Source organism: Acipenser ruthenus, chromosome 31 (genome assembly GCF_902713425.1).
Source record: "Acipenser ruthenus chromosome 31, fAciRut3.2 maternal haplotype, whole genome shotgun sequence".
NCBI classification, from domain to species: domain Eukaryota; kingdom Metazoa; phylum Chordata; class Actinopteri; order Acipenseriformes; family Acipenseridae; genus Acipenser; species Acipenser ruthenus.
In genome coordinates, this window is record NC_081219.1 from 12,313,250 (window position 1) to 12,334,410 (window position 21,161).

Genomic DNA, 21,161 nt, shown 5'->3' on the forward strand with positions numbered 1-21,161 from the left:
ATGTTTGTATCTGTATATTAATGCAAGAGCTGACTCGTGCAGATGTTTTGCAAACACCAAAGGAATAAAGTTTAAACTGAAAAGAAAGCTCTGCATCTTTTTCTGTCAACCCATACTGTATATATTGAGCCCTATTCACATTAGGACTGTTTTAAGGAATGTTTTCTAAGGGACTGTTTATTTAAAGCCTGTTTTGATTAATTCAGTCAAGCTTGCAGTTTATGAAACCTTTTTCAACTGCATTAGAGAAGGTTAACTTATTGTCATTTTTCAAAGCACCGTTCACCCCAAGAGAAGGATTATAAACACTCTTCAAAAAGTTTCTGAAGCCCCCTGGGAACCCTCTGGGGACCCCAGCGTGTCCCAGTGCTCTCCAGGGCTGTTCATTTTATTCATAGTATAGTAATAGTAATAGTTTGCAGGAAAGCTTTTTTTCTTTCTTCTGAGTCAACCAGCCCACTCCATCATGCTACTGTATCTTGACAGTTGTTTTCTAGTGTTTTTTTTTTTAATTCAGTAGTCGCCAATTAATTTTTACCCTGTTTTCCTCCCAATTTGAAATGCCCAATTGTATTTAGGCTCAGCCCACCACTACCACCACTGTGCTGACTGGGGAGCGGCGAAGACGAACACACGCTTTCCTCTGAAGCGTGTGCCATCAGCCGCCCGCTTCTTTTCACTCTGCAGGCCCGCAATGCAGCCAGCGCAGAGATACAGCATTGGAGATCAACGCAGCTCTGGGCAGCTTACAGGCAAGCCCGCAGGCGCCCGGCCAGTCTACAGGGGCCGCTGGTGAGCGGCGAGCCGAGGACATATAATAAAATATTGTTATGTAAATACTATGTACACATTTTTTCCTAACCCACACAGACACAGCCTCAGGCAGTGGGGAGCGAAGGGCACACAGTATGCGTTCTGTTATCAGTTGATAACAGAACAGCTTTAGATTTCAGTTAGGAACGGAGAGGGTGAAGGGGAATAGCAAGTTGGAGCTCAAAGGGACTTGCTCAGATCAGAGGGGCGCACTAAGCAGGGGTCAATGGGAATGAACGAACTCTGCAATTAAAATACAAATCACAGTGGAGCACAAGCTAATCCCATGCAGGGTCATTTGAACCACAATACCAGAATATTCTTTTTGAGCTTTACTGTTGTTTGCAGACCATGTGCCCCGAGGGAGGCTGAAGTCATGAGCAATCTCAGGGTAAACCCTCGCCTGTCTAGCTAGTCACTCACAAGCACAGTGCGTTCTCCAGTTAAGCAGTTCATTTGTATGACTCAATGGTACAGAACATCTGAACATGTTCAGATTCAGGTACTTGGATCTAGAATGCAATTACTTCCCACATTCTATCATTTAGGAAATCTATATTCATTGATAGTTGAAATGGCAGCCGTATTCGAACAGCAATCTCTGTTTCCTGCTTGCACCTGAAGAAGAGACCTTTGAGGTCTTGAAAGCTCGTGATTAATTGTTGTTTCGTTAGTCCAATAAAATGTATCGCCTCTCCTTCTCTTTGTCTAGAAATCTATATTGTAAGGTATCTTTATATGACCCCTCTGTCACCAGCGGCCTGCATCCACTGTGTAACAGCAGGGCTGAATGAAGGGTGCTGTGTCATCACAATCTGTTGCTATAACCCATAAGGGCACCACAAGGGACTGGCTTGTATTATTAACCTCTTGTTGTTCAATTATCTCTTTTCGAAGAAGAGCAGTTTAGTTTACATGAAAGAGCAAGACTGCTTCAGGTTCACTTTGTGTAAGCACAAAGGAGGGATTTTGTGTAGCGTTTTATTTTGTGTTACGCACTGAGCAAACTCTTTCTGAAACTCCCAACTGACCTTAAACGACAAAGCAGCAGCACTGCAGCGGCAATTCTGAACAGTTCTTTTTTTATCTAAGAGCCAGCTCCCCATCGGTATGGTAACTACATTAAAATGACTGAGCAAAGTGACAGAGCAAGTGTGGTGAACACAAAATATTTAGTTTCTGTTGTTTTAGACCGAGAAGCACATACTGAGGGGTGTGACTCAGCACCTTTCTACCACATGCAATTATGCTCTTGGCTCTAGGGAAGGGTATATCTTCTAACCATCTTATTACTTCTGCTAAGTCTTCTGTATCCAGCAAGCATGTTTTTCCATTTAGGAAACCAACACATGTTCTTTCACCACTTGTTTATTTTGAGCAGCAGCTGTTTTTAACAGTTATTTTGGGATGTGAAAAAAGAACTGCTCTGTTCTTGGATATAAAAAAAATAAAATCATGAGTTAGAGCTGTGTTATTTTCACACGACCGCGTGCACTAAACAGAATAATACGTTGTTTTCTCATCATAAAAAAAGAACGTGCATATTTTTTAAGTGGGTTGAGTCAAAGGGCTTCACTGCCCTTTGTACTGTCTCCTTGTTAGGATTAAAAAATTGACTTTTTCTTCAATTCATTGACACCGTAGCAACCCTGGAGCTGTTAAAATAACTATACGATCATTGGGTGCATTTATTGTATGTTTGTAAGTATTCAGTAGCTATCAATCACAACATACAATAAACAATGCATTGTTTTCTTTCTATTGTCATCTGACCATGTACAATGAAAGCCAGGTTAGAAAAAAAAGATCAGCTATTACCATTTAAACACCATGATATGCATGTATATATGTAAGTACAACAGCAAACCAGGGACAGAAATGAAAGCTGAAAACTGGTACAATCTCAGTTTTCCTGGGACTTGATTGTTTAAACTCAAGACTAACAGCTGGCTACTTTTCCACCTGAAACAAGAATCTGGACTCCCAGACAAGCCTTCTCCCAGAACCGAAGACCAGCAAAGAGATATTATTATCTCAGCTGTTGCCTCTCTCACTCTTCACTCTCACAAACGAATGCTGTTAGCAAATGTGGGTTAGAAAACCACAAGAAGCTCTCAATCCCTAACAGAAGACACACACGTCCGAGTGATGCCTGATAGCCTAACCTTCTACCACACATACTAATGGCCTGCTCACTATAAATGTTTCACAATGTCTTCATCTTCAGTTATAGAAGCAACACAAACTAAACATGAAGCTGTTTCTCAATGTGATGAGGGCGTCAGTCGAAACATTCTTCAACTTTACTTTCTTAAGCCTGTGTAACACCTGGGGCATTTTCTTTACTGGAAGTGTATAAAGCAGCTGGTTGTAGGTTGCATTTCTAGTTCAATCCACAACATCTAAACAATCTTGATTGGAGCTTTACAGTGAGAACTGCTTGAAAGTTCTCTACAGAGAGTTGCTGGGAAAAGATGCCTGGTGTTCCGTGGGCTGTATAGTTTCCAAAGCTTTATGACTGAGCCTTCAAAGTAAAGTTTGTTTTGTTCGCGTCCTATTTGCATCTTCAGCTACAGGCACAAGAAAGCCTCATATTTCTCTAAGAGACAAGTATGCTATTTCTCATCCAGAGGGTGAACAAACAGGAAATACTGCCGAATGCTGCCAGCAAACTTCATAAACATGACTGAAAACAAATGGTCCACAGCCTGAGAATTAGAGATTTCTCAGTGTGGAGTAGTGGTTTGGGCTCTGGACTCTTTTCCAGAGGGTTGTGGGTTCAATCCCAGGGGAGGTATACTGCTGTTGTACCCTTGAGCAAGGTAGTTTACCTAGATTGCTCCAGTAAAAACCCAACTATATAAATGGGTAATTGTATGTAAAAACAATGTGTAAAAAAATAATGTAATTGTATGTAAAAATAATGTGATATCTTGTAACAATTGTAAGTTGCCCTGGATAAGGGCGTCTGCTAAGAAATAAATAATAATAATAGCTACACATACTGGATCTTAACTAGAGCTATGGTTTTTGAGGGTCTGTGCAACAGTTCCTGGCCTACAACAGAGCTAAAAGATGTCCTGTCTTACTGATGCTAGAGTAACCAGACCCTGCCTTCTTGACACACTCAGGTTGTGGAGGTGGCAGGTTGCAAGAGTAAACTACCTGGACTTTCAATATAACCTGATATCTGATAAAGCTGATTGCGCAGAATGCAACATTACGGAGTAACGTTGAAAACACCCAGGGATTGTATTTGTATAGCTGTGCCCATATAAAAGTATACAGTATCGTATATGACGACTCATAATTGTATATCGTACGTGGAGGCACTGCAATGAAGTGCTTAGATTTTAAATGTTTCCAAAGCAAATGCATAGTGAAATCGCAATAAAGCACAACGTTAGCATGGTAACAAATGATTAACCGTGACAACGTTAAACAAACAAACAAACAAACTGCGCTTCTTGTTCATTTGTACTTTCGCTTGCTCTTACTTTCCTAATCCAGAGGTGTCGTCATGACACAAGTTCAATTAACAGCAAGCGCTGCTGGCGTTGCTGTACTATTATTAAACCAAATTACTTAGCAAATAGCATCCACCAGCGGAACAAATGTATACAAGACGATTCATGTACAGTCTGTATGTGTGTTCACGTTTGTTTGGTTAAATAATAGCATAAAATGAAACTAGACAGCAATAGGGGGGTTACGTAATATCAGCTGTAGCATTCACACCATATTATGTATTGTTTCACTTCAAAGTAAAGGTGCGTTTTATAAACAGAAACGCACGACCTTTAGACTACAATACCCAGCCAGCCGCACGTGGGATGGGACTCTTATTACTGCGACTGACGTAAAACGAGGGCGCCTAGAGATAGCGCGGCAGCCATGATAGTGCGTCTGTTGTGGTGAAGTTACTAGTTTCAATATTCGGAAAACGCGTCGTTTATAACATATTTAGTTTTCAAAACTGATTTTGGAGTGGACGTTATAAAACAAAAATGAGTGACGACATGGACGTGATTCCCGAAAGAGAAATGAAAGTAAGTTTGTATTTTTTTTTTTTTTTTTTTTTTTTTAAATGATCGATAATATTAAAATGCGCTGGGGTTTCCCTGGCGGAATAAACTTGTTTCCTTGTAAAGCAAGCGGTTTAATAACACGTCTTTAAACACATTGTTGACTGTGACATGTTGAGAATATGAAACCGCGTTTCGAACACAGTATCTTCTTAATATTAATAGTTATAAAGATCTTTTGTTATTTTTATAGAGTCATAAGACTCCACATAAACGCTATGCACTGCTTCAATAAGTGCAGTTAAACTTGAAAAGCAAGTTCATTTAAAATACCGCCCTGCTCTACAAGTTGTAATGTAACAAACGTGCTGTTCCGTGTAATATTTCGAGTTGCCTATGTTGCTGTCATGTAACTTATATAAATAAAAAAATGGATGTTATTTGACTATGACTGCCTTGAAGTAAAAATGACCCGTAGCAGTTCTTTTTAAGTTGCATAACAAAAGCGACTTATTAATACAGCTGAAAAAAAACACTATACAGGCCACGACAACAGTACAGTAGATATTATTTTGTTTAAGTCTGATCTGGATTCACTTCCATTTCATGCAGTAATACAACATTAATCATATACGATATTGATGCTTGTTGCGTGATAAAAACGTGGTTTTTGTTTTGTGTTTGTTTACAGGACTTTCAGTTTAAGCAGATGAAAAAAATCCGCATCTTCGAGTCTCCCCACGAGTTGCCCAAAGAACGATGCAATCTGCTGGCCGTTTCCAATAAGTATGGACTGACGTTTGCTGGTGGAACCAAAGAGCTGAAGGTTTTCCTAACTAAACAAATAATTGCAGCCAATCAGCCCGGAGGAAACCCCAACGAAATAGGTATATTAGATTGAACACATAGTAAAGACTTCAGGAATTGAAATAATTCCCCCCCATTGCACAGGCGCTTTAACCATTACAGGTTTTACTGTGAGCTACTGTGTTCTGTGCCTGAGCTTACCTGTATGCTTACACTGAAACCTGGAATGAGTCAAACTGCTGTGCAATGGAAGTCTTATTACCATTCGTGGACAAGGCAATGTGATACTGCACGGGCTGCCTACTTTTCAAAAACGCTGATTTGTAACGTGCAATTATATATATCATTTTTATTTTTTTTTCCAGAGGAGGGCTTAAAAGCATTAAGTATTCCAATGAAGTATCCGTTGCATCATATAGCGCTCAGCTCAGATGAACTGACCTTGTCTGTCTGCACAATGTCCAGAGAATGTGGGGTCGTTATCATATTCTATGATGTCAGAACCTTCCTGAACAAGGTAGGCGTTCTTCTTCGTAGCTTAATTAAACTCAGGTTTATGGAATGGCTAAATCTGTTATAAACAGAATAGATATTTACAGTCCTATGATTTGGTTGTTGTTATTAATGTTATATGAGTATGGTTTAACATGTGATTCAGCTAGAATGAATGAATAATTAAGAAATACAATTATGCTACTAAACAAAATAGAAAACTGACACATATACGCATGGATAATAGCGGATTGCTACTTGGCGGGGGGGTGTATCATTTTATTGAAAACGTTATCTCTGTTAGTGATTTGAGACGGGCCGGTGACCTCTCTGTTTTAAGGAAGTTGCGGTTTCATTTTCAAACGCATTGAATCTCTCTTTAGGACAAGCCACAGAAGCGTGCATTTGCATATCACAAGGCAGCCGCTGAAGAGGGTTGCTCAGTCTACGACCTGAAGTGGAACCCGACTCTCCCCTCCCTGTTAGCAATGTGTCTGTCTGACGGCAGTCTGCATATACTGGAGGTGACTGATGCTGTGAAAGTGCAGGCACAGCTTCCTCCTTCAACAGGCATCACATCAGGTAGGTGTCAGGCTTGCCAGGAAAGTTACCAGGAGGATGCAAGGCTGTTTGTAAAATCAGAGTACAAAGTATTGTTTTGACTTTTCTCTCTTTCTCTCTCTAGTTTGTTGGAGCCCTAAGGGGAAACAAGTGGCTGCGGGGAAACAGGATGCAACTGTTACCCAGTACTCTCCTGTAAGTCAGATATCATTTGTGAATTGTAAATATCTGAAGGCGGTATACATTCATGCAAAGTTATCAAGTGACTTATGGATAGACCGTCTTTATGAATCTCTGAAAAGTGGTACCTGCTTCTATAAACTGCTCTTGCAGTATGGTCTATATTACTGCTTTGTGAGTAATATTTATCAAGCAGGGCAAGATACTATCAATGCATGATTTTTGACATACTGTGATACTATCATAGAATCTGATGTTCTGTTGGCATGATTGTTTCCCCACACAGACTCTGCAAGAGAAGAAAGTTATCCCTTGCCCTAGTTTTTATAGCTCCGATAATCCAGTAAAAGGTAAGTACAGTACGTTTGGTCTCATATTAATATTCAAAATACCTATCTAGGCATATATAAAGCTCTGCCTTTTAATGCTGAACTTCCCGCACTAAACAAACCATTTTCCTACTAAATTATGTAACTGGGATTAAAGTTTACTCAATAATTAACACTTTTCTTCATTATGGGAGAGGATGTTTTTAGTAAAATATTTCTCTCCTCCAGTGCTGGATGTGCTGTGGCTCAGTACCTACGTCTTCGCTGTGGCCTATGCAGCTGCTGACGGGACTCTAGAAACCCCACCAGAGCTTGTGGTCGTGTCGCTGCCTGTGAGTAGCAGAGAAAATGTTACACTGGTGTGATTGCATCTCGGCTTGCTCCTCAGCTACACTGTCCACTAGAAACATTAGAAACCAAGACACCTGGGTTAATAACAAGGATTTCAAATCTGTTTACCGAAATATATACTATTTTGTCAAAGGTGAATTATTGCACTGACATTTATGTACTTAAACTGTTATGTTTTCTACTTTATTACCAGAAAAAAGATGAAAAGCGAGAGGAAAGGTTTCTGAACTTCAGCGATTTGCTTTTTGGCTCCTGCACGGAGAGACAGCACCATTACTACCTGAGCCACGTAGAAGACTGGTCAGTTCCATGGGGCTCGATTTGCTTCTGTGCTGTATGATAACGCAGGATTGTATTAGGATCGTCTTCACCTGAACACTCCATTTATATAAAGAAGCCCTGGATTGCTTTTAAGTCAATATTCAGTCCAGATGTTCATTCTAAGCATTTGTTTTACAGTTCCAAAGTAAACGCTCTCATACTGATTTTGTTTCTTCTGTTTTTACAGGGATATGGTTCTGGCAGCATCTGCGGGTTCCATTGAAGTCAGCATTATTGCTAAACAGGAGGACAAGGTGCAGTATAAAACCACTTTTCTTAAATCATTCAAGCATCTTAAATATTAGTAGTGTGTGTGTGTGTGTGTGTGTGTTATTATTATAATAAATATTTAATATACATTTTATATTAATTTGCGTTTAAATTCACATCAGACAAACTGGGAGCTGTGGTTGTTGGAAGACGCTAGCCGGGCAGAACTTCCTGTAACTCTGAGCAACGAGGATACCTTGCCAGTAGGTGTCGCTATAGACTACACCAGCCAGGGGGAAATACACATCAGTAAGTTCCTCCTATATCCTATCAGTATAACAAGTTCTATTTTGGTAGTACTTTACCACAGGATTATGCCACAGTAGGCATGCTGTTTTAATATACTGATATCCTCTTTATGAAAGAAAAACACAGAAGTGACACCAGCTCGCCTTTTTTTAAATTTGAACACTTTTTGTTTGAAACTGTTTAGGTGATGAGAAGAGTCTGCCCCCAGCTCCGATTCTCATGCTGCTTTCCACTGATGGAGTGCTGTGTCCGTTCTATCTGATCAATCAGAACCCTGGAGCCAAGCAACTCATAACTCCCCCGGGACCCTTCTCGATAGAGGGGGAGAGGCAGCCCAAAGCGGGTTAGTGTTTTACAGGGCAAGCAACACTTAAAGGTTTTGAATATCATTGGCTAGAGACCGTAACAGGTTATCAGGATGCAGGAAAAAGCACGTACAGTGCATTGGTGTAGTTTTATAATGAATGTACAAGTGAAATACACACAAGTGCTTTATATTGACTAAGTATGTAACAGTTTAAATGTTTATTATAGTAAAACTTTATACATTTGATGACTGAGACATAAAGCCAGCCACAGCTTGCTCTTTATACCAGTTGGTCCAGATCATTAACATTTTTCATTTTAATGCAGGAGCTGTTTCATCACCTCCACCTGCTACCTCTGCTCCTTCTGCCTCAGCTGTTATCCCAGCAGCAGCTCCAGCTATCAGACCTCCAGCCACTACCTTCTCCAGCTCTGCTACTGCTGCAGCCCAAGTCATGGCCCCTGCTGCCTCCACCGCTGCCTTCTCCTTCACCTCCAATCCTCCATCTGGCTCTGCCTTCTCTCTGGGTCCTGCTACATCAAAACCAGCTGTTGGTACGACGTCTTTCAGGGGAACATCCTCTTTCTCCTTTGCTCCTCCCAATGCCAAGTCCATGCCGGTTGCGACGTCAGCCTCTAACTTTTCCTTCGGCTCTGCTTCTGTGAAACCCCCGGGAGAAAGCTCTGCTGCACCCCCTGGCATGACAACGCCCATTGCCAGCTTCAAGACCAACTTGGACCCATCAACTCCTCCCGTTAAACTCAACCTTGCTGACCGGTATGTATCTGAAACCGTATGTAGCTTTTGTTTGTCTGTCACCTGGACTTGAGTGTAACACAAAAGGGTTATCCTAAAAAAAAATTCGACTCTCCTCCTCCTCAGATTTTCAGCTGTGGAGACACCGGCCCCATCTGCTGTCGGGAGTGTGGGCCAGTTTGCTTTCACTTCTACACCAAAACCGGCTTTTGCAGGACCTGTTGGCCAGTCCGTGCCTCTATCTGTGTCTGTCCCTGTTTCTGCAGTCAAATCAAATAAGATAGCTGCATTGTCAGGTAGGTCCACAAGATCTGCTTTTTCTTTTCTGCATAACTTCCCAGTTTTTAAAGCATTAATAATAGCAAGCTTGACGTTTAGCAATCTGTTAATTTTTTTTGTTATTTTTATACCTGCTCAATCACATTGCTAAAATAATTGTGCCAGTCCTCTGAATTACAAGAAAAAAACATTTTGTACATTTCTTACTCCCCAGCTACATTTTGATAGCCCTCTGTATTTCATAGAAAGGCACTTTAAAGAAACGATAGTATGTTTTATTTATTTTTTAAAAGGTCCCTAGATCAGAAGTAAAAGCAATATGATTTTCTGTGAAAAATACTTCCAACCTGCAGCCGATTTGATTCTGTTAGTATGAAACTGCGTGCTTTGCTGATTTGCTGGCTTGTTTTATTATTGTATGTACTGTCTCCTTGTCTCCCAGCGCCCTCCCACCCTGCACAGAATATTGCTCAGACATCAGCCATGCACAAGCCTAGCTCTGCAACCCCATCCACTGCACAGGTAAGTGTCTCTAGGACTGTAAGAGATGAGCTGCACAGTTGTTTTTTCTTCACATATGATGTTATTGGACCACATGGTTTAAAACAAACAAAAAAAAAAAAAAAAAGACAAAAACTTAGTTGTAACCGTATGATTCCCATATTGAAAATCTTAGGTAAACTGAACAACATTGTCGGGGCCACTGTGGTATTCACTAATTGTTTGATATGTGTAATTGCAAAATAAATAAATGTTGAGATATATTTTTTTTTTCCTTTTTCTTTCTGGCACAGCCCTCTTTGTCAGTCGCAGCTTCAGATAAAGATCTGCAGAAGAGAAAGGCTTCAGACCCGGTCATGACTGGAATATTTGAAGAGGTGAGAAAAAAAAAAATAGAATATTGCGTTTCCTCTAAATTTCCCAGACAAGTTCTCAAACCAGGATCGGCCACTTTAACGAGTAAGGTTTATAAACTTGTAATATAAAACATTGTGTGTAGTCTCTTGTTTATAGAAGATTTCATCTTGTGTAGTTTGGGCAAGAGGACTGCAAACTGCAAAAATGTATTTTTGTACTTAATTTTAAATCTTTGAACACTGAATAGTGAAATGCCAGTGGATGCCATCCTTTTCTCCTGGGATTTTTAAATGCTTCTATGGGAATCTTGTGTCTTGGTTACAGATCGCTCATTTCCAGAAGGAGCTGGATGATTTGAAAACCCGGACCACCAAGGCAGACTTCAGCGTGGGCACCCCAGAGCAGATGAAGGAACTGAGGAGCGACGCGGAGGATCTTCACACCTTCATTCTGGAGATCAAAGAAACTACAGAGGTATGGTAGATGCATTTTATTTCATTATCTATACCTTTCCAGCCCTGCTCAGCCCACCAGAACTGATTTTAAAAAAAGAAAATAAGATGTTTTTACTTTGGGGAGTGCAATGCAATAGTACTGCAGCTCTACCTGAACAAATTGGGGCATTTTATATGCCTCGTCATGTTAGGAGCAATGAAACTTTCAATAGAGATTAAAAGTGCTTTCCAGATTGTTTAGAGCTAAGTTTGACTTTTATGCCTGTTGTGCAGTCTTTACATGGAGATATTGGCACCTTAAAGACCACTCTGCTGGAGGGATTTGCTGGAGCAGAGGAAGCCATAGCTCAGAGCGAGAGGAATAAGGATCAGCAATACAAGCAGCTCCTGTACAAGAAACCCCTGGACCCCAGAAGTGAAGCCCAGCTCAAAGTAAATCCGGACTGCTTTATGTTTTTATTAATTCGTGAGAGACTGCTGTCTGGCTACCTTAATGTAAAATGAGGTTGTCATCTGGTCCTGTTTCCATGTTTTAGGAAATTCGTCGGTTGTACCAGTACGCCAAGTTTGCGGTGGAGGATGTGAATGATGTTCTTGATTTGGAGTGGGATAAACACCTGGAGACGAAAAAGAAGCAAAGGTGAGTTTTGATTGTGATGTAAAAAAATGTGAAGGAGCAGATTCAATTCAGCCAAAAAAAAACTACAGCGCCCTTGACGTTCAGTTACATTTCTTTCGCGTGTGTCGTTCTGTGCCTGGATGTTTTGATGGAATAGTGCATGTTTGTGATATTGATGCATTACATTTTGAATAATGCTGTATTTGTTTCTACTCCATTCAGGCGTCTGGTTGTTCCCGAGCGAGAATCCTTGTTCAACACTCTGGCCAATAACCGCGATATCATCAATCAGCAGAGGAAGAAACTCACCCACATCGTGAACAACTTGCAGGAGCTCCGGCTCTACAACAAGACCTCCCAGTGGCGTATGCCCAGCGAGCCCTCCACGCTGAGCAGTGACCAAGGGTAGGCTCATGAAGAGAGATCCACTGAGAGCCTACAGCTATGACCACAAGTTTTGCATCGCCCTATAGAATTAACAAGATTTGCTTCATAATGTTGATGAATTGCATACAACTTTGTCGTTTTTTTAATATACTTAACGAAAAACTGACAAATTTGAAAAATGTGACATTTCAAAATCTAACTTGAAATACTGTACTGCTATTATTGCTTGCGACATAATGTTGTAGTTTTCTTTGATTACATGATAAAAGATCCAAATTATGTTTATATAGCTTTTTTTTTTTTTTTTTTGTATGACTCACTCCTAAAATTTCTGGGTGATGCCAAACTCTTGGCCATAGCTGTATTAAACTAATAGACAAACGTTTGCCAGTTTGGAAACCGTATTCATGTGCTTAGGTTTGTACTTGTGTTTTATTTGTTCTGCTATGTTTTGCAGCTTTGATAACGAGCTGGAGAATCTACGTGCTACACTGCTGAAAGCAAGCCTGGAGACGTCCCCCGTAACCCCCAGTAAATCTCCTGGTAAATGCATTTAATATACAAGTATTTTGAAAATGCCTGTCCAATAAGGAAATATAGGGGTTCATGAAATATGTTCTAAATGCCCGACTTATCTTAATTATATATATATATATTTTAGCTCAAAGAGCCAGCTGCCCAACGTTTTTGATATGTTGTACATATCTTTCTCAAGGGAGCCTGTGTTTGAATCAAAACATTGGAGGTATTTGTAGGTTTTTGACAGCATGACAACTACTTGTTATTGTTTACATTCAAATCCATGATTTATTCTTACATGATGTAATGGTGTTCTATATACTGTGACATCATTTTTACTTCTATCTTTGAATCTGTATTAATTCTAATTAACACTACTTTATATAAACTTATATTTTTGTTATATCATGCAATGCTGGCTTTGAGGATCAGTCTAGATTTGGCCTCCCCAGCGCATCAGCATGCACAACTTTTGAATGAATTTTGTTTATTTATTTAAATGTTATATATTTATTGAAGTTTAATTAGTTCATTCTTTTCTGTTGAGTCCCGCTGGCATAATCGTGTTCAGTCTATTTATCCATTTACTTTCTTTTATTCTTCTATATGTCGCATTGTCTAATTTGAGCTGTTCTAATACTACAAACTTTTATATATATATATAATACGATGACAAAGATTAATATTTTTTGTACATATGTTGCATATGCAGCAAGTTCTGAGAACAATTTGAATTGATACAGCAGTAGTTGATGATTTTTATATTTGATTGCATTAATTGAAACGGTTCTTTTTTTAAAGCAGTATTTATATATTGCTATATATATTTATAATTTTTTTTAACTTTTTTTTTTAGCCAAAATGTCTCCAGTAAAACAGTCCCAGCTGAGAAATTTCCTTTCCAAGAGACAGACCCCTCCTGTCCGCTCCACTGCGCCAGGTATTTGGAATGAAGGGTGCTGTATTAGTCAGATAAAACAACATTTAAAGATCACCAGTGTTAAACTGAAATCGCTTTTCTTCTTCAATACCTACTTCAACTTCAAACACATATTATTTAGAAGATTAAGACATGAATTAAACAGCTTTGATCAACCTATGTCTTGCTGAGATAAGATACAGCTGGATTTTTTTATAGAATTTTATAGTTGCAGGGAATCTGCCTGGATTACATCAACCATCTAATTTTAAAGGGTATTCCTGTGGGCAACCAAGGATGGTGGTTAATCCAATCCAGGGTGACTCCCTGTGCATTTCAACTGCCCAACGTTGCCGTTCTCGGGTGCAGGCTTGTTGAGCACCATGCTCTTGAGACGTATTCGTTTCCATCAACGGTAAAACTCATACTTATAATAATACTAACCGAGACTGGTGTTCAGAATGGAGTTTGTGGCAATGGAAACACAGCTTTAGTATATCTGTGTACCCAGTGCTGGGAGGGTATTCTCTTATTATGCTGCTGATCATTGCTTTGACCTTTTGGTTTTACAAAGTCTTTCTTGTTTTTGTTTTTTTTCATAAGCAAACCTGTCCAGGTCTGCTTTTCTCTCCCCGAAGTACTTTGAAGACCTGGATGACGCCAGTTCCACCTCCTCTGTGTCTCAGGCCCTGGATCCAGAGGACTTGCAGTTCATGGAGCCCGAGGATATGATGCCTGTACCTAGACACCCTACCGTGGTTCGCACGCCCTCCATCCAGCCCGGCTTTGTAGCCCAGTCCAGCCCCTTGGGGAAAGTCCAACTTGGAATCAATCCTGCCCTGAGCCCAGGTAAAACACTGCAACACCAAATAATATCATACATTATAAAATGAATATCATTTACATTACAGTGCCCTTCATGTTCAACTTTATAAAGCATAATGCTCAGCACAGTAGGCAAATGTTAAATAATTTTTAGCCAAGGTGGCACAGCAGACTTAATCACTCGTCTTTCACGTCTCATAACCTTGCATGTTTTTTATTTATTAGCGTTTAAATTATTAATTGAGATTTAACTGTAGCAACAAGAAAGAAAGTGTATTATGTGAAACAGAACTGGGTGTTTATGCAAAGCTTACAACTGAAACTTGGCTAATGATATGCGCTTGGCGTTTCAGCATACAGTTCAAAGTATTTTAAGCTGTGGGTTTCGTCCTGTTAAAACTGATCTTCCTCCCTGAAGGATGGCAATCCAGTACAATCCTCTGTGAATGAGATCTGAATACAACATTGTATTCCCATAGCTAGCTGTGGGCTGCCAAGACCAAGCCAGTTACGGGACTGATTTGACCTGTCATTGCCCGGGCTAATAGAAATCTGCAGAAAATTGTTCTTCGTTTAGCCAATTTATTAAACACTCATGAACACTTAACCCTTCCTAGATGCGTGTTTATATGCAACCTGTTTTAATTTACTGGTTTAGTGTCTAATATTTTATGTTTTAAAATCTTAGTAAAATGGGCAAATTACTTGCATCATGTTTTTCCAAGTTTGAAAAACAAAATGGTTGGTAGTTTACAGCTTGTTGGTCTTATGAGAGGCCATTTAACCAACGTTTTGATGTGTTCTGCACTGCAGACGGGTGCCTTATTATTGAAGGTGACTTTGCCCTTTATAGGAGCAAATCAGGGCTGTAAAAAGATGGCCTTAACTAAGTGGTCCTTATACTGAGATGTCCTGAAAGGGAAGTTTTCCATTCTTTTTTTTTTTTAGTTATGATGCAACCTAGTAAAAAAAGTGCAGTGGGTGCAGACAGCACAGCGCTCGCTACCAAGACGGTGAAACACGGCGCCCCGCCAGCTAGTGAGAGGAGCCCAGCCGCCACAGTGTCCGCCCAACAGGCTGCTGCCGCGGCGGCAATGAGGAGACACATGACCAATCAGACACCAGGTAGCCAAGCAGCGGAACACTGCGTTCCATTCCATTGGAACTGGAATGGCAACAGCTTGTATTGTTTAAGTTCCATTGACTGGCCACTGTGGTGGCCAGTCAATGTGCAAGTCAGTGTAATGTAAAATGAATTGGCTTCTTCATTGTAAGGGGCAGTGTTTTGGTTTTGCCACTAGGTGGTGTGAGTCATTCATATTTTAGTAATGATGCAACTCTGCAGGTTCTGTAGGCTTTGGGTTTTATGTGGTTTTGATTTAGAAAATATTACAGGAGATGCAGCTGTGGTCCAGTTCTGCACAGCTACCTGTGAGGTTCTGTTCATCTACAGATTGAATGACTTACAATGTCGACGGTGGATTTGAATTTGGGTAAAAGCTTTTTGTGGTGGCTAGTGTCTTTATGGGTTCTAATTAACAAACGTTCTCCAAACAGAAGAACCGTTTCATTATATATTGAACTGTGTATGGTATGTGATTTTGTTGCATTTAAAAAAAGTGTCCCAATTGTTGTTATAGTGGGGAATACCTCCCTCACAGAATCCACGCTGAAGACAGTTCCACAAGTTGTGAATGTACAGGAGCTGAAAGATAAAGGTGCCGCTATGCCAGTATCAACAGTGCTCAGGTTAGTAACAGTTTCCAATCATACCGGGATATTCAGGCTTGCTTAGCAGGTCTTTCTCACTGAACCTGTTTTAATCATTACAAAGTTGTATATTATAGGTTGTTTATTAGACAGAACTGGGGCTTATTCTTAAGGTATATCAACTGTTTTATTGGTGAATTCTTTCCAACAGTAAAATATGTTTAAGTGCAAATAAAGTACTTCTGGAACTGATGTTACAAAATCAAAAAGCTCGGGACAGAATAATCTTGCAGCATCAGCAATTAGGGCTAAAAAGACAGGATGCGGGTTAGTCAGTTTGCACTGTGTTCTTTTTGATTAGCCAGGGCTGATCTTGATTGCATTTACGTCATGATGAAAAAAGCAGCGACTTTGTAAACTGCAAATAAATGCTTTTTTTTGTTTTGTTTTCTTTTTAACTGATTTGCAGAATGTTATTTTCTAGTTGCTTCTTCTCTTTGAAACATTGCTTATGTACAAGTGCTGCTGGGGTCAAGCTGGGTCTTGCACACAGCTGTTTAATTCAAGGGGAGGATGAAGCAGGGCATGAATCAAGCAATAGCTGGGAACAGAAATGCAGCTGCTGCTTTCTGTTGCACTTGTCAGATTTGACATACACATTTGTTTTTACTGTTACTCACTCCAGAGGATATACAGTGAATAATATGTGGTCCACAAACACGGAAAATCTATCCTGAACTCTAAACTGCAACTTTTTACTTTCAAAATTGTTTTAATTAAAAATGAGTGCAGCAAGTGCATTTCAGTGTTTATGGCTTATGGTAATATGGTTCATGGTTTTGTAATTATTAATATATATATTTTTTTTCAAAACTGAATGTAAAATAAGCTGCGAGGACTGAAATCTGATCGGTAGAATATCTTCCTCACATTGTTGCACAACTTGAATTGAATGCACCTGCACACTTTGCTAATGAAATATTAATGCCATTCTAAATTATTCATCTCCTGGTTTCAAAGAGTTAGGCTAACTGGAGGCGCATTATACTGGGAGTTAACCAATGCTGTATCTGGAGTATAATAAATGATTCAGTATTGTAGCTGAATGCACCACATCATTCCATCAAACATGCAAGTCAACATGCGACACTGTTGTGCACACAATAAAGATGTGTGTGTTGATTGCAGGGTTTACAATTATGTTAGACCCTCATCACTTTTCCATTATTCAGTTTTTGATATGCCCCTTGGTTCTTGAACATGTTGAAGGAGATACATCCATTTGTATAAACATTTAATTAAAAGAAACGCTGATTGATGGGACGTTACTCCTCCGTGGTTAAGCGTAATTTATTGGTTCATACGTAGCATGCTGATTTTATGCAGATTCAAAACGTGGGAGTGGAGTCAATGGCTATCAATTTGTATTCACGTTTTCCTGTGTGAATGCCTGCTTTCTCTGCAGGTTTTAATGTTACACCAGTACAACCTTTTAAAGGTGACTCAACCTGAATGGTCAATAGGAGTCTATGATAAAAGTTTGGAGAAGATTTGTGCATGTTCACCATGTAGATCGTGAAAGACAGACAGACATGATCTGTACACAAGGGTTCACATCAAGTTTATTTAATATAACCTTCAGTTCCAGTACCTGGGGGTTTTGCTGTCTGATATATTTTATGCAGTAAGTTTTTTCAAGACCAGATAAAAAGATTTTTCTTTAGACGATTCTCGATACAGCTGCACGTTCACATCTCGGAGTTAAGCAGTTTCCGTTGCAACTGCACTTCCTCACAGCTCCTTATCCCTGCAATCATGCCAAGCAAGAACAGAAAATAGCTCGATTAGCTCAGTGTTGTGCTCAGTGCTACTCCAATTTGAAGCATTATTAATCTGTTTTTATAAAGTGATTGCCAGCTGGTTCATTTGCATTACAAAGCTGGCATAATTGCAGCATTGACTGATCGCTTTCAAGTGTGCAACTTGCCCTCTGCTGTGTTTAACTTTTAGACCCCCCATTTGTAAATGCATTTGGCTGGTTATAGGTATCAACTTAAAGGGAATGCTATAGAAATGAAGTAACTAAAACAGGAAGGGAACTTTACGATTATGACAGCAGTGGGTGGAGGTCAAGGGATTAATGTAGTTAGGCTTTATGAACTTGACACACTTCTTGTATCTCGGTGGTGGGCAAACTAAACCAAGACTGTGTTTTGCTTCCTGTTCTTTTAGTTTTTTGAGTATATAACTTGCAGTGGCTAATCCTGTATTTTCACTGATCTGTTGGGTAAACGGCTTCTTATTGATCTTGCCTGTGTAGGAGGGAAACGACGTGCTACTCATACAGATGCTGCTGCTGCTGCTTCAGGGGCTGATGGGAGATTCAAATTGAGGGAAAGTTAGGGACAAACCAATTGACCTGATATGTAATAGATTAGACAGCCTAACCACCATTTGACAAATTGTAAAAGTAAATTGTAAATGTTTCATGTTTTGGGATGTTAAGAGCAGGTTGAATTGTTAAAGCCATCTGTACCTATTTATATGGTTTTTTAAAGTATTTTATTGGACAGACGGGCAGAAAAATACATTTTTTAATGGACTGCAACATTCAAAAACAGGCTTGGTTTAATTTTTTTTTTTTTAAATAGTTTTCAATAGTGCGGATTTCAAGGTTTTATTGGACTGGTGCCTAATGCTCTAGTGTTAACTTAATTTGATCACAAGATAACACGACTTGAATATTCCAACATCAAAGCCTCCAATGTTTTTTACATTTGTTTATTATAAATTGATCACGCTGCATTTTATTTATTTATTGTTTACATCTGAAGAAAATGAAACTGCAGTGTACGTACCAATACCATAGACAGAAACTAAGTGATAGAATTTCAGCTGACATGATTGCAGAGCTGATAGTTACCAGAGAGGCCCAAGTTCAAGCCCCACATTTTTCTCCCTGTATTAAATCTAATCGGCTAAAATTGACTGAACACAGAATCAAATTTAAAAAATACGTATTTGAAGGTTATCTGATCTTCTTTTGACTGAGGTTTTTTTTTTCATTCTTTCTTTTCCTGTTTTTATTAACACGCTCCTCTGTTTGCGCTGCTGTCGTATCTTGTATTAACATTGTGCTCCCTCGAGACACTAGCTAAATTAACTGTGTCTGCAATAACCAGAGTGCACAGAGTACGGTTCATGTGCTTGTTTTAATATTCAGTTTCTAAATTTTCGTGGATTTTAAGGGGGGGAGAGGGGAACAAGTAAAAAGAGAAACAATAAATACAATGGTTTTGTTTGGCTATGCTGCTTGTTTGCATGTGACTTAGAGAAGGGGTTTTCAACCGGGGATGCGCATACCCCTGGGGGTACTTCTAAGGGTCATAGGGGGTACGCCTCAGAAATGCACAAATAAAAATGAAAGCAAGAGAAAATAATATTGGAGGTGTTTATCAGAATATTCTGCCTTTTATTGCAACTGTGGTACCATTCAGTCGAGTGAAAATTGTAAAGGGGTACTTGAGTTGAAAACTCCAGACAGAAGGTGTACAGTTTCAAACAATGGTTGAAAAACCCTGATTTTAGAGTTAGGGTTCCTAGACTGGGTGCCCACACGATGTTAGGTGCTTGGGATTATTTTTAATGCAACATCTTGACATAGCAGTTTTACCCATTCCAGGTTTTAATACTAGCTTGATTAGCCACAGTGTATGGGTAACAAGCTCAGGTGTGTCTTATTAAACCAGGACTAGATCAAACTGCTATGCAGTGGGAGCCTTATCTCCATCCCTGCATACCCTGTAATGTGTATCTCTTTTTAGTGCAAAGATATTCTGTTAATAATGTGATCTTTATGGAACTGTTTTCTCTCTCTTTCACAGCTCCTCAGTGCCAGCCCCCGCTGCCCAGGTTATTCAACAGGTTTTGGCTACAGTGGCAACAAACCAAGCTAAACAGGTAAATGCCTCACGGCATATATGGTTGACTTCCTGTACAATAATCACTAAAAAGATTAAGCATTAAGGCAAGACGGAGTGCATGCTGTGCTGAATATCATCACACCTCACAGCACAAATGTATTTCCATGAATCTAAACTTGTATTTACTTTTTTTGTTTTCAGGCACATAATTCGCAGCTAAGTGCAGTGAAGGCCTCTGGGCCAGCTACAAGCAACACTGGCTTTGCATTTGGTAAGCCTCTCTACTACTAAGTCTCTTGTTTGTTCAAAAAGAAAGCTTGATGAACATGTCGGGAGTATGTAGTATTTGTCTCCTAGTAATTTTCATCAGCTTTTTTGTTTGTAACGGACTGAGATTGTATCTCACAGGGTTCTTATCCTGGTTAAAAGGTAAAACTATAAGAAACTAAGTCAAGAAGGCAGTTGTTTCAGATGTTTAATGTACTGAAGAAGGCACTAGCTGAAACATTTGTCTGCGTTACTTATAGTTTCTTATAGTTTTATAAAAATATATAAGAATAATATTTCACCTGGAAAAGGCGGTTATAGGACAGGCCCTTACTCTTTCATTATCTAAACTTGGTTTATTTTAGGATCACTGAACCGTTTTTGATTATTTTGAATTGGTTCCCAGCAGGTGGTGCTGTGAAGGGTGAAACTCCCGCCCCCGTCTCTGCTACTGCACCTGCTGGGCTTTCCAGCAATGCATTCTCCTTTACTTCCACAGCGTAAGTATGAGACTTAACTACGGCTTTCAAAGATGAATAATCACGCCATTGCCTACCCGTAGTTGCTGTGATTTCTGTATACATTTTAAATTAAAAATTAGAGAACTGTATTTTTTTATAAGTTAAAATGTTCTTGCTCTCAGCCAGTGAGATGTTAAATTTACGTTGCGCTCTTTACAGTGTTCTCTAAAATATTTTCTCTTCGAAGAGGATTAAGACGTTCTGCTTCTTGTTTTTTTTTTTTTTTAATCTAACTGTTTGTTTCAAGGCCTGGAGGTGGACTTGGTTTTGGGGCTCTGAACACTTCCTCAGCTTCAGCTCTGCAAGGGGGCACTCAAGGTAAGCAATTTCAGTAAACAGTTTAAAGACTGCCCTTCAGGCCACTTGGATACAAATGTATGATGTGTCAAAGGACCACCCAAAACTCCAGGTTCCCAAA

The 21,161-nt window shown here is 39.6% G+C and overlaps 1 protein-coding gene across 4 annotated transcripts in view; it reads left to right on the forward strand.

The window, feature by feature from the left end:
* Positions 1-4,641: 4,641 nt before the first annotated feature.
* LOC117396887 (nuclear pore complex protein Nup214-like) overlaps positions 4,642-21,161 on the forward strand; it is a 37,633-nt gene continuing 21,113 nt past the window's right edge. For 3 of the 4 annotated variants that reach the window (XM_059005180.1, XM_059005177.1, XM_059005178.1), the window contains exons 1-28: positions 4,642-4,862; positions 5,530-5,725; positions 6,011-6,162; positions 6,521-6,719; positions 6,823-6,893; positions 7,165-7,228; positions 7,436-7,539; positions 7,752-7,858; positions 8,067-8,133; positions 8,272-8,398; positions 8,583-8,741; positions 9,032-9,482; positions 9,588-9,757; positions 10,183-10,262; positions 10,535-10,618; positions 10,923-11,072; positions 11,327-11,485; positions 11,590-11,693; positions 11,895-12,077; positions 12,517-12,602; positions 13,435-13,518; positions 14,101-14,346; positions 15,271-15,447; positions 15,963-16,071; positions 19,917-19,992; positions 20,157-20,226; positions 20,629-20,722; positions 20,991-21,061. In XM_059005180.1, coding sequence (XP_058861163.1) covers positions 4,821-4,862; positions 5,530-5,725; positions 6,011-6,162; positions 6,521-6,719; positions 6,823-6,893; positions 7,165-7,228; positions 7,436-7,539; positions 7,752-7,858; positions 8,067-8,133; positions 8,272-8,398; positions 8,583-8,741; positions 9,032-9,482; positions 9,588-9,757; positions 10,183-10,262; positions 10,535-10,618; positions 10,923-11,072; positions 11,327-11,485; positions 11,590-11,693; positions 11,895-12,077; positions 12,517-12,602; positions 13,435-13,518; positions 14,101-14,346; positions 15,271-15,447; positions 15,963-16,071; positions 19,917-19,992; positions 20,157-20,226; positions 20,629-20,722; positions 20,991-21,061 — 3,682 coding nt within the window. In that variant the 5' untranslated portion in view covers positions 4,642-4,820. The remainder of the gene's footprint in view (positions 4,863-5,529; positions 5,726-6,010; positions 6,163-6,520; positions 6,720-6,822; positions 6,894-7,164; positions 7,229-7,435; positions 7,540-7,751; positions 7,859-8,066; positions 8,134-8,271; positions 8,399-8,582; positions 8,742-9,031; positions 9,483-9,587; positions 9,758-10,182; positions 10,263-10,534; positions 10,619-10,922; positions 11,073-11,326; positions 11,486-11,589; positions 11,694-11,894; positions 12,078-12,516; positions 12,603-13,434; positions 13,519-14,100; positions 14,347-15,270; positions 15,448-15,962; positions 16,072-19,916; positions 19,993-20,156; positions 20,227-20,628; positions 20,723-20,990; positions 21,062-21,161) is intronic. The other variant, XM_059005179.1, reaches the window with a different exon arrangement.